Source organism: Dermacentor variabilis, chromosome 10 (genome assembly GCF_050947875.1).
Source record: "Dermacentor variabilis isolate Ectoservices chromosome 10, ASM5094787v1, whole genome shotgun sequence".
NCBI lineage: Eukaryota > Metazoa > Arthropoda > Arachnida > Ixodida > Ixodidae > Dermacentor > Dermacentor variabilis.
This window is the reverse complement of record NC_134577.1, coordinates 67,552,562-67,565,823: the sequence shown is the minus strand read 5'-3', so window position 1 is coordinate 67,565,823 and position 13,262 is coordinate 67,552,562. Positions and strand designations below refer to the sequence as shown.

Here is a 13,262-nt window from a genome sequence, read left to right as displayed (position 1 = left end):
TCAACAGAGAGAGCACCCCATGTGCTGTTGGAATTTCAGAGCAAAACGGGTTAAACTTCAAGGTAGTTCTAGAGGCTGCTGCCGAAGTTGTTGTGTCCATCTTGTATCATCACTTGAGTTTACTCTGGAAATGTGAGGCAGCAATTAAGTTCACTTGCTGTTGCAGTGCCGTAGTGTGCTGATGTGTTCCAAGCCATGCTCGATTCGCAGTGCAAGAACCACCCCACGCTTGGCAGCATTAAACAGACATTCAGTACACGAATTTGTATGCCCCTGTAATCTCGAAACAGTTTTACATTAAAAAAAAAAAAGAAAGAGAACTTGTTCAGATTTTTTTCTAATCATGGAGACTACATTTGTACAAAAAAAAAACAATCAGGAGCTACCCGAGTAAAAACTTTACTAGTATAGTAATTATTCAATTAGTAATTGTTTTTTTTCAGCTATCCAAAGCTGGAACTTCACTCAAGTATATCAAGGACCCAACTATGAACTTTTCATTAAGTTTCTCAAACTTAAATTAGTGTTTTGAGGCATTATTGAGGGTTACAGCAAAGTTTGACTGCCCATCCTAATTACAGTAGTGCCCTATAGATACGTTCCTTGCTGTTGCATTTTCCCGGCTGCTGCATCACATTTTCACGATCCCAACCTAAAGCTCATTGACTCTTATGTATTATGTTCCTATTTCATATATTACCACTCTGTAATATTCCCGCACCCTACGTTGCACTTGAATGTGGCAGTCACATAAAGTCAGTGGTGCAGAGACAAATGTGCAAGTACAAAATGCCGGAAGTACGCAATTGTCAGTCCCGATAGGCATGTTACGACGCGATTGTAGTTTTTGCCAGCTCTCAAAAATAAGTTTCGCTGCAATGCGGCCGTGTTATGCAGTGAAGCATATTAACAGTATTAAGGGGCCACTATAACAAGACAGTGCTTTTTATTTATACATGTGCGCAGAGCGGTTTATGACGTTGCTGTTGCGATTTGGGGCTTTCCTCATTATTACGTTTGCCTGGCGGTTACTGCGTTTTTAAAAGCGTAAGCATTTCTATGCTTACCCAACAAGAAAACTGTCCATCTGTCCCGTAGGACTATCACTTTCTAGATAGCGCCCTCAGTGGCTAGCCAATTCACCCTTGTGCTGCCACTTCCTTCAACGCGAGCCATGCAGCAAGAACACAGAGCGCACAAAGCTGTCAGCACTCACTGCACTGAGCCCCCATCGCAGATCATTTTCAAGATTGGGGCCCGCACGTTTCTCTTCAACAGAAACTCGGCAGTGAGAACACAGAGCCCACGAGGCTGTCAGCAGTCGGCACTCTCTGGTGCCATCGCAGAACACCTTCAAAATACGGTGTTCACGGCCGTGCCAGGCACAGCCACCACTGGAGTGTGCTTGATCACAGTTCATAATGGTTCGACGCTCATGGATAAGGCGCTAAAGAGCAATAACTGCTTATAATGACCGGAACGTCATCAGCGCACCTGGTGCCACCACCTGCAGTAGTTTGCTTGCGTCATCAATTTACCCTGCGCCGCCATCCGCAGCAGTTCATGTCGCCGCAGCACTGTCATTTGTACTGATCGGATCAAGTTTCATAACATTGATAATGACATCAGGCTGCATGGAGATGAGCAAGTCGCGCAGTCCTTACGCATACCTAGACAACTCCCAGCAGAGTTCCTGCGTAAATTTTTTTTTCGTGGTCTCTACATTTCAACAAGGTTCCACTGCATCACCACTCCTAACTCTATTTCTTTACCTTTTTCATCTCCCTTCTGAGCACGGTATAGAAGGCTAGAAGACATTTACCATAGGCCGACCTATCTGCCTTTTCTCAAAAGCGATTTCCCACATTTGCACGAGGCGGTGCTGCAGGACAAGAGCTCTCACTTTTGGTCCAAGCAGACCAGGCTGCTCAGCCAGCACAAGGGCGAGCTCCTTGAGGGCCGACCGGAGGAACTTGCGCCTCTCACGGTGGACGAGGGGCGCCGACTGCACCGCCTGGCCGAGGGCCTCTTTGACCTCTGAGGCACGCTTGCTGTGGCCCTTGAGGCCCTCGAAGAACTGCTGCGCATACGGGTGCACAGCAAGCAGCTCGTCCCGAAAGAGTGTGAGGGCCCAGCCATTGGACAGGGCCTGCAGGAACAACGCTTGCGCAGGGGGCTGCTGCAGGTATGGGTGCAGCAGCAGGAACCCCACTGCAAAGGGCCGGAGGCACCACACAGAGCGTCAGCCGCTGTACGTAAGCTGAAGGGAAGTGGGAAAACTCGGGTGGCTAACAAGCAAAGTTTGAACGAATGCTGCCATTTCCTGCTTGGAACAAGAAGTTTGTGTCTTCTTTCATGTCTTCTCTATAAAGAAAGACATCTTGATATGACAAAAAGAGAACAAATAAAGACTATCGGGTGAAATGTTCCAATCTCTTTGTGAAACCTTTTACAGACAATGGCCGATTTCTCTGACGCCCAATTTTTTGGACATGCCCGTAACTTGGACGCCTTCGCAACACTGCCACATACCCCATAGAGTCTATGTATACGAACGTCTGAAACTATGAACATCATGTTTCTGTTTTACGAGGAGAAGGATCCAGCTTGCATCTTGACAGCTGTTTCTTCGAAAAATATACTTATTAGCTGTCACGCATAAGCAATGACCCTTTTATCTGGTGCCTAATGCTTGCTTCATTTTCCCACCGCGTACTTCCTATAAAACTTCACACATCTCCAACATAAAGTTCGCTGAAGCAACATGTACAGTCAGTCACAAAAGTTTATGGGCCATGAGTCCCATGGCAAATAATTTCTGTTGTGTTAAGTAATAGAAGGTTCTAATTTATTGAATCACTGGGTAGGTTGCGAAGGCTACCTTACACTGAAACTCAATTCAAGACCATGTGCTGAGGCTTTGCAGGAATTCGCCTTGTTCCCAACGCCTGTGTTCCGCAAGCTTTTGCGGCAGACTGTACAGTTTGGCTATATTATTCTTCTCTTGCATTTGCTGCACTGATGCAGTGCAGTGTTGTGAAGGCACCAAGCAGGGCTAATTAGAGATTTCATTTTTCCTGTTTTTACTGTGACAGCTGTTACAAACCACGAAATGAATTTGCGTCCTGTTGTCCACATGTTTACATTGTAATAGCAGGCGTAACAGTTTAGTTAAATTATGGAGGTCTAATGCAATTTCCTAAAATAGGACTCGGGCTATGGGGGGGCGCTGTAGTGGGGGAAGTTCAGATTAATTTCGGCCACATGGGGTTCATTAAAGTGCACCAAAAGCACAGATTCTGCCCCCATCGGAATGAGGCTGCCACAGTCGACGGTCGAATCCCAGAACCTTGGCTCAGCAGCAGAATGCAACGGCCACACCAGCAGCCAACTCTCCTGAAACCGTAGAGTTTACAAATTTGGGCTTGTTCTAAGATGTGACGAATGTTGGGTCAACCTTCATGAAAAATTATGTTTGCGAAAAAGTTTCACGCGTTCATCCCCAACAATATTCCTGAACGTTTCCTCACGGTGAAAGGACGCCAGAGGAGTACTTGCTTTGAGCAAGCTTATACAGACAAGTTCCTATAGCTGGCAAAATCAGCCACAGCAAAATAGCTGCAAAAGACACAGTGTTCTCAGAACAATGGGTTGCTTGTAAATCATTGCTGTTCTAAATTTGCTGCTTCTCATGCACTGCTTCTGAACGTAAACCTTTGTTAATAAAATGAGTATGCATCGGGACTTGGGAAGTGTACTGTGTGGAGGCGAGAGGCGGGATCATTTCGCTTACAAAAGTTTTTTGCGTGTTTGTGTGTACGTCAAACCAAGGGCTTAACATTGTCCCCAGGGAGCCAGCACCCCCTGCAATAGAACCTGGGGTTCTGACCTGCACTACCCCCCCCCCCCCAACCCACCTCCAGATTCTGGAGCCCCCTGGTACGTGTACCGCAAAAGGTGCGTGCTCGGAGCAAATTCCTTAAATCGGTCCGTGCACAATTATATACCCTACTCCCCCTAACTCTGAGTGCTTAGCCCATGGGTTTTCTTAGGAATTTTAGAGCTCACAGACTGGCAGGTATGTAACACCATAGCCACTGAGCTACTATGGAAAATAATTTTTCAGCTGTCTAAAAAATGAATACATGTTACGAGACATCAACAGGGAGCAATTCGCTTATGTTTTGGCTCACGTCTAGTACGGTTCTCGCAAATTTTTCAGGAACAGATAGACAAACTCCTCGATTGCACACACCATCAACTTAAGTTTGACACCACTTGCATAGCCCGAAAGCGCAAAAAGAAATGAATTTCAAGCAAGGCTGCACTCTGCACTCACGTATAATCCAGCGCTCCATGGTCTCTAGGGAGAGGTATTCACAGGGCATCTGCGATAAAATGCAAGAAAAGTCACGCTTGTTTCACTTTCCGCACAAACAGTATTTTATTTACTCGGATAATGAACACTTTCTATTTCTCCAGAAATGCAAAGCAAATTTGGGGGGCACATGGTAAGCTTTAAGAAAAATTTAACTTTAAGAAAACTTTAAGAAAAACTTTAAGAAAAACTTTAAAAAAAAAAAACCTTTTCCGTTGATGCTCCCTATTCGGCCTTTAGGTCAACTCGTTACTAAAGCTATATCAAACTGTAGAACATGTACGCCAGGATATACCAAAGCGAAGCTTTGATGGGGTGGCAAGACAAAAACAGTGCATCACGATACGAGACACACAGTGGATTTCAGTGACAAACACACATCTGCTCACCATCCAGAGGTTTGACACTTCGTATCTATAGATGGTGAGTAGAAAAGTTATTTTCATTAACCAGGGCATTGGAACTTAGGGCATAGAACATAAACTCCTTTAAATAGCCTCTAGTTAGCCTAGCAAAAGCAAGGAATGTAGCCCGCATAGTTTTGATGAAGAGTATACAATTTTGTACCTATGTAAGCACCAGCTGAAATGTACGGTGACACATGCAACATACTGGACCAACTAAGTCATGAGACTGGATTAGATTACTGACGACACATTATAATTTCAAGGTTGCTTACTTTCCTGGGCACATGCATGCTCGATAAAGCGTCAAGATTCTTAGCTCACATGTTCAACAGTGTTTCTGATTCTTAAACATCAATACAAAGTGACAATATTTGCACTTTATCGATAGCAAGTAAGCAGTTGGCACAGTAATGTAGGTGCAATGACAATCATTGCCAACAAGTGCGCACCGTCTCGGTCTGTGCGGGCGTGAGCATCTGTGCAGGGGCCACCAGAAGGCTGAGCATCTGGCTCTTGCGCCAATCATCGGCGGTGAGGTTGCGCCGAGGAAACACCTGTTGCAGTGAGAGCAAGGCCTGGAACAGCGTCTGCAAAGAACCAAGTAAAACTGCTTCAGGATTCAAGAAAGTATACTGCACACAAAAGGAGAAGAGCCTCCATCCACATACTTATTTCGACTGTGAGAACACAATGCAGTATATCTAGGAAATGTGCCAAGTGCGCATACTCATGGCAGCATCATGGGAAGCGGGTCTGTGCTATGAGAAAACTGTGAAAATGTTATCAACGAGGAACACATTCGCAAGGTTCAACCATGTATGCAAAACTCCGTATTTGATGGACGGATGACAGGGCGAGAGCACTTTTATTCCCTACAAGTTCTGGCCAACACTTGACAATGTGGCAGGAAAGAATGCACACCTGATAATGGCCATGCTTTGTGTTGTGCAAAACAAGCGGCAGCTTCCCCTGTGCCGAATGCACCTATTCGTGCGACAGTCTGCAGTAGCATCTGAAGTGGCTGACGTACACGTATAGAACAGTGACTGAATGACCCTTTGATCTTGTGGTGCAGGTGAAAATCTCATTTGGCACAGTGACAAGCACTCTTGGGACAGAATCTGATACACATCTATATACTAGACATGGTCTAAACTTAACCCGAAATATTTGATAAATGCAGTGGTACTAGCTTTATACAAATCAATGAGAGGCATCTGGGAAGAAAAGCTATTGAACTAGTTTCATAAATTTTTAATAGATTTGCTCGTACTGCGAGTGTACCTATTTATTGCAGAATAAAGCTGTTCTTACTATTTCAACTTTCAGTATGTATTGTGCAGTCCGTGCTTTGAGAAAACCAAAAGGAGAAAGAGAAAACTCGACTAGGAAATATCAACAAGACCATGCCCTAGGGTGTGCGCAACAAAACAACAGCAACAGTAAATACCTTCGCAGCTTTCTTTACTTCTCATGTGCGTAAGCTCTACAGCATGACTTCATGGAAAATGTAAGCTCTCTAAAAGGGCCATGACGCCAAATTTTCGAGATTAAATTATGCATGTATGTCAAACCTTACGCATCCCACAGCAAGCTGGCAAAATTTGAGCTCATTTGGCGTTGTATTAGTAATTTTTTTTATTAGTAATTCGTAGTAATTTTTTTAATGTCGCGGTTGAACCGTCTGAAGTCTGACACCACTGAGTGGTGACAAAATAAATAGGCACCCCTGGAAACGGCTCCCTTGTGCAACAGAAGCCATTCTCAAAGGCCATGCTTTTGTGCACTGTACACACCAGAAATGACTGCAGGTACTATTTGAAATATGCCATGGCCGCCATGCATTGCTTCATTCTTGCATTAGCGTTTCCAGCACTTCTCTGCGGTTTACTACTACTTGTTATTGCGCAGGAGAAGTAATTGCGTGCGCATTTTACTGGCGACACCATTCCTACGTCGCCGGGTGCTAGAGTGCGTGGAGAAAGACGTCAATGTGTTCTTGAACTGTTTCAAAGCATACGACAAAGAGGTGGGTGGCCCCTGCAGTATCTGACATCACACAGGCTTACCAATATGGCGGTTTGTGGCAGTAGGAGGAGAAGAGAAGAGACGATTTAGAATTGAAATTTTGGGTTAAAATACGCGCTGAGAGCCCAGTTCTTTTGTGTGTATAACCATATTGGACCCTCTACACTCACTTAGAAATATAAATAGAGAATTGTTGGACCACGATGTCATGGACCCTTTAACTTACAACCACGGAATCTGCTGTTCCAATAGTACAGTGTTGAAAGGAATGTACCAACTAATGGGCAAAATATGCACCAGTGCTTGAGTACGCGTATGACAAGATATTCGAGAAGTGGTACTGTCAACAGTTATGCTAAGCAATATGTGATTAGACCTAATCCGAAGCTTCTATTTCATCCGGTATCCTCTTAGAGTGAGATGAGTGGCATGCTGGTACGAGAAGTATCAACCTGCAGCACAGACAGCACAAACAACAAGATTGCACAGCGGCAACCCACCAGAACAACCACCGGAGAGAAATAGAACAAAAGTGAGAAAACTGTGTACGGAGGACCAACAACATTGGCTACAACTGCGGCTATGGCCACTTCGTTGATTTCCACGATGATGATGATGATGTGCATTCAGTATTGGCTCCAGTTTTATTAACAGGGCAACATCAATGAAAAGAGGCTTTCATTTTTATGCAGGATTGCACAAAGAACTGTTCTTGGAGCAATTACGCACAACTAGCGTAGCTGTTCCATCGCTGCATTGCTTGTAAGCATTTTAGAGACAAGTGTGGCACCAGCTTCACCAAGAGACAAGTTTGTCACCAGCTTCACCAGCCTTACAGCACTGCTCAGTGAAAATGTGGATGGAGAACCTTAAGGTTAAACCACACATACACCTGCCAGCACGCGCAGGCTCGTGCTGGTGACTCATGCACAGATGACACAGGACATATAGTATGCATTCCATGTGCAGCATGAGCACGGAGGCCTGTTCCAGACACACATCGGGGCTCTGGCTGCCACACTACTGTCTATGCAGCTGCGGCGGGGTGCAATCGACACTCGGTGAGGCAGATTTATGTCACACGAGAATATGTTTTTTTTTTACTCTCTATGCTGATCTAACGATTCTATAAATAAAACAGCTGCATTTGTCATTTGAGCATTCTGAAGCACTGTCACTAACAACGTACAATACAATGTCTGTCAAAAGGCCACACATTGGCACACATCCGTTGTAGATGCAAACTGCCATTCCTTGCTAGGCACAACAAACGCAAGGTCCGCAGGTGCAAGCCTGCAACCGTTGGCAAGCATACATGTGGTCTGGGCTTTATGCCGGACAAACCTGCAATGGTTTGCCGTGCACTTATTTGGAGGGCTTTCACCAGCATTTATATGCTTTGGCATGGATGTTTCAGCTGAAAGTTAAATGCCTAAACACTTGGATAAAAGATAGAAGTGGAGTTGGAATTGTAGTGTCATGCGCAGAACAACTGGTGGTCTCGCAGTACGAGTGGCAAGGAAAGGAAGACACAGCTAAGCATAGCGGAGGACAAGATTATTAAATTCAGTTTTTTGGTGCATTCAGCTCATGCAAAATAACTGGAGATCTCAGGTAGAAGCTTTTGCCTTTCAGTGAACTTAGGTAGATCCTTGTCACCAATGACGAGACAGCTCCTTAGAATTGTATATACGTAGTAAATAAAATTATCAACAAAGCCTCTGTCACCTTGGAATGTGGCACAAACTCATCGGCGAGCTTCTTGAGGGGTGGGTCGTACTCGACGATGAGCTGGCCTAGGCGGGGAAAGCTGTTGTCGCTGTGGCCATGCGTCATCTCGTGGGCTGTGTTGAAGAGACCCAGCACAGCCTTTCGGTCCTCCACGCGCGACAGCAGGATCATCAGTGTCACGTAGGCTGCCACTAGGTCCAGGTACGCTTTGGTTACATCGAAGTTGAGTGTCTGTGCACAGAGAGGCAAAGAGTTGGGACACAAAAATGCATCATGCAAAAACACTCGTAGAGCACCTGAATATACAGTACAGTTGGCACTTAAAGGGAACATGTAATTAGTACTCCAGCCCCAACTGCCAGCTCAGATTTTATATGAAGGCCTGCAAAAAATATTTTTTTTATCAATAGGCCTCTACCTAACACATCGTATGTAGTGAAGCTGATTAGATATTGAATATACATTGGCCTGAATGCTAATCTTGTGTTCCCTTTAAGAATGAACCATACTGTACATCAAATTACAATTGCTCACAAAAGAAATGTGCGAAGGACAGCAAACCCAAGAAACCATGACAAGGAAACAAGTAACTCCCTACAGCTGACTCCGCAAAAATTATAAGCTCAAATGCATTCATAATAAGCTGAGCTGGCCAAGTACTCACAATGTCCAGATGAAGCTGGAAGGAGTCTATCGTGGTGAGTAGCTCGTTGACGTGATCCTGAAAAGGAAGTTTGTCAATTGGCAAGCTCCCCCAAAATATCTATACAAGAACACAACTTCAGCTGCAAAACTGAAATGTGTTGCACCTCACCCTAAAGTCGAGGAGATCGACAAACGTGTAGTAGTAGAGTGACAGCGACTTCATGATCTCCTGGCGAATGTTGAACACTGCTTGTAGCTGGGCCTGTAAGCAAGAAATCAGATTCAGCAGCAACAGTTATTTTTATGGACTTCAGTTTGAGAGTACACGCGCGAGGTGAATTGAGTTACCCCAAGAATTTTATTGCGAACAAACATATTTTTAACATTCGTATTCAATATGAAAACTGGGTATTCAAAAATGCTCAAATATTCGGTTGGAGACGAATATTCTAGACAAATAGAATATATTACTGGTTGTGCAGGATCAAACACGGTTCTTAGCGTTTGGTTCTATCTAATCTAAGAATATATGTGATATTGTGCTGAATTTTGTGACAACTTCGTGCTACTGGTGAAACTTCACCTGTAAAGCACGCTTGGCCACTGGACATCGAAGAACCGCGAGAAAGCAAGCCTCTCAGTAGTAAAGGGCACGGTTTGCGGACATCAAGAATACAGCTTTTTGTGCACAAGATGAGAGCAAAGAAGAGGCTGAAACACACAAGCGCAGGACACACTCGCAGCATCAAGTGTGCACTCATATTCAGCGCCATCCCCCATCCCAGCTTATCGCTTGCCAGCAAATGTGATGAGAGACGGCTGGCACAGGGTCAAATGGCTTTGAGGTTGCACGCATTTGATGTTGTATAATATGGCACAGGTTGGCAAGAATAGACAGCTAGTGGGAATAACTCAATTTTTCTAGTTAACATGAGTCAAATACACAACCTTTAAGTATAAGCTGGCATACCAGTAATATTTTTTTTACCACTGAAGATGTAATTGTGATGTTCAAATATGTTAAAATAACCAAACATGCTACTAAATGGATGTGCATAGCGTTCAATATTCGAGGATCAGTATTTGGAACAGAAAATTTTGATATTCGCACACCCCTAAAAAAAAAAAAAACAGGATGACAACGAGGCAGGAGTAGACAGAAGGAACGTGAGACTGAGTTCAGTGTTGCTGCACATCACAAAGATCGGCCAATCGAATAGACAAGGCAAAGCTGGCCAACTAGCCCAACAGATTCGCATTTAATTTGCATTGCCGAGAGTGATTTCAAGAATACTGCAACACATTTTGGCTTCAATTTTCAATTTCAATTCACTTTATTTTCATGTTCTATTGACACAAGGGTGTGAGAGAAAAAAGCTGCCAAAGGGGTAACTTGACGGAGGCCCTCGCACCCCATTACCTATGTTACATACAAGCAACCTACATAAGCCGAAGAAGTGAAACGGTCGTATAGATATATTGCAACAAATATACTATAACACGTTTATGCAAAATAGCAATAAATATAATGGAGACAAACTTCTAAAGCTTATCATTTTGCACTATTGATTTCGTTTAGCTCCAAGTATGGCACAACTTTTGGTACTTGATCCATTTTAGCATTTTATCCTTTCAGTTCAAATATGTCTCCAAGCAAAGAAGCAGTTGTGGCTCGTGGCTGGCCGATCCATATAATATGTCTTTCTGAATTTTTCGTTTGTTTGTTTCACCAACCTGTAGTGGGATACAGAAGAAGTCTGTCCTGTAAATTGCACTATTATACACTAATTGAAAGCAGTTTTACATTCGAAAGTTCCACAGCGAAAGACTAAGGATTAATATGGACCATCTGCGGTTATCCAACATGCACCTAAGTCTAGCACAAAGGTGTTCTTGAATCGTGCCCCAGTTCGAATGACATCGCTGTGGTCAGAAGCTGAACTTGCAATCTAGTTACTTGGCAGCAGAACAGCCAGTTAAATTAGGTTTAATGCCATAAAAGCAACTAAAGCTATGCTGTGCCAACCACAAGGTGATAAACGTTAATTCAAAATAGAAGCAATCATAGTTACATTACTTTCTAATTTTTTCTAAAAGCTAACGTCGTATAATACAGAGAGAAAGAGATCTACAGAAAGGCAGAGAGGTCGGCCAGAGCTATAACTTGCTCTGGCCTGCTACTCTACTCAAAACTTTAAAACACCCAAATAGGACAAATGAATTGTCTCCCAAAATTAAAGTGGGTGTAAATGTATGCGCAATTGTATAACTATCAAAAGTATTTTCGTCCTTGTGTGTCAATAGCACAACATGTAACTAATGTGTTTTATCCTAAGTGATTTTTAGCATACACTGCATATAGGTTGTTACTTCTTCCTCAATACATGCATTAGATGGCTTCCTATACATAAGCAGCACAGAGTTACCTTAATAAAACATTCTTGGTGCCAGAATGTTTTCCACTTACCAAGCAGGGTTTTTGTGATGTAAACCTTGATATTTTTCAGAGTGCGATTTACGTTGCCACTTTGAAGAAAAACCCTGGTGAACAGCCCAAAGGCTGTTCTTTCGTGGCATCGTTGTTTTAGACACTATGTTTAGAGACTAAATACACAACTATGTTTGTATTTTGTCTCTGCTGACACATGGCTGCCATAGATGGGAATCGAACCCATCACCTCGTGCTAAGCAGGAGAGCACAACCATTGTGACGAGTAAACAGCGAGTCATGGTGATGGATGTGCTTTATGCATGATGCATATGTCCTGAGCGTGATAATTATTAACAGTGTCAGTAAATCGATGGTACGTTTAACACACAAAAAACACAGTCTTTTCCTGGTGCAACACTTACGCTGTTGCCCCTGATGTCAATGTTGGGGAAACGCCGCACCACATGCTTGATGGCCGATTCAAGGTTTTTGTCAGAGAGGAACGATGGCTTCGACTTGGCGTCACCACAAGCCTGTGCATAAGAGGAACTGCGTCAGTGCTCATCTTGCCTCGCACAACGAATATGCCGACACGCTGAAATTCTCCAAAATTTATTGCGGGAAACTGCCCAATTTTGGGACTGGAACGATACAACGCTCCAAATGTACAATTGCTTGCGAATTTTTCATCATTAAATAGCACCCTCTGTTTCAAATAACACCTTTCTTGAAAAGGGTGTTGCTTCCTGCCAAGCACCTTGTACAAAGTGAAATAGTCACATCAAGCACATTCGTTACACTTTTATTTATAATTTTATTAGCACAGTGCATGGCTCACAAGTAATGCATAACTACGAAATTAGAAGCCTCAAAGTTAAAAAGAAACCATTAGTATGTGTCCCAAGGAACGACATTTTCATTACTGGTCTGGGACACGAACCGCTTGAACCTTTTTTTGTAGAAAACAAATTTTGCTTTTTATGTAACTTTTTACAAAGAAGACAAATTTTGTTTGTGGTCAGTGTGCTCACAAGAGGAGCACATATTCAGGCACGTTTTAATTTGTTTCTCTCCAAATTTTCCAGTGAGCTGCGTAATAAGTTTAGAAAATGTGATAGCTTGCAGAGCTTTCGGGGCAGCTTGCACGACACATTTTTCTCGTGGCCATGAAGCCTTGCGCAAAATGAAACAACGTTTCACCAGTGGCTAGCCAGGAATTTGTTTGGGTGAGAGCACGCACTTGATCGAGGGAGGGTGGCGGGGCATGCAGGTGTTATCGCACATTTATGCCAGATATATATGGTACACACAAATTTCAAGGGAAGGGGGGGGGGGGGGAGGGGCACGTGCCCGGTGTGGCCCTCTCTGGCTACGCCCCTGCGTTGCACAGTAAACTATCGAAACTCGGGCGAAACTGTTTCCGAAACTGTTTCTCTGCAACTTAGTAAGCAGCAGCCTACTCCTATTTGCGCGAAGTTCCCTATTCACGGCCAGGTAAACGTTTGTCAAGCTTGTCCCCGTTTTCCAACTCGGTAAGCTCACGAACGTCTACCCGTGATAAGCGTCCACCGCCGTTTCACGTTAAGCGCAATCTCCCACGAGCAAGCCACTTGTTTATGAAATCACTAAAGGAAGGGAAGCC

The 13,262-nt window shown here is 43.8% G+C and overlaps 1 protein-coding gene across 2 annotated transcripts in view; it reads right to left on the bottom strand.

Annotated features, from left to right (window-relative positions):
• The window catches only part of Hem (Nck associated protein 1 Hem), a 49,690-nt gene that overhangs the window by 35,756 nt on the left and 672 nt on the right, over positions 1-13,262 (bottom strand). For both annotated transcript variants that reach the window (XM_075672933.1, XM_075672934.1), the window contains exons 2-8: positions 12,043-12,153; positions 9,359-9,451; positions 9,209-9,265; positions 8,542-8,775; positions 5,235-5,372; positions 4,340-4,388; positions 1,904-2,211 (exon numbers count right to left, since the gene is read on the bottom strand). In XM_075672933.1, coding sequence (XP_075529048.1) covers positions 1,904-2,211; positions 4,340-4,388; positions 5,235-5,372; positions 8,542-8,775; positions 9,209-9,265; positions 9,359-9,451; positions 12,043-12,153 — 990 coding nt within the window. The remainder of the gene's footprint in view (positions 1-1,903; positions 2,212-4,339; positions 4,389-5,234; positions 5,373-8,541; positions 8,776-9,208; positions 9,266-9,358; positions 9,452-12,042; positions 12,154-13,262) is intronic.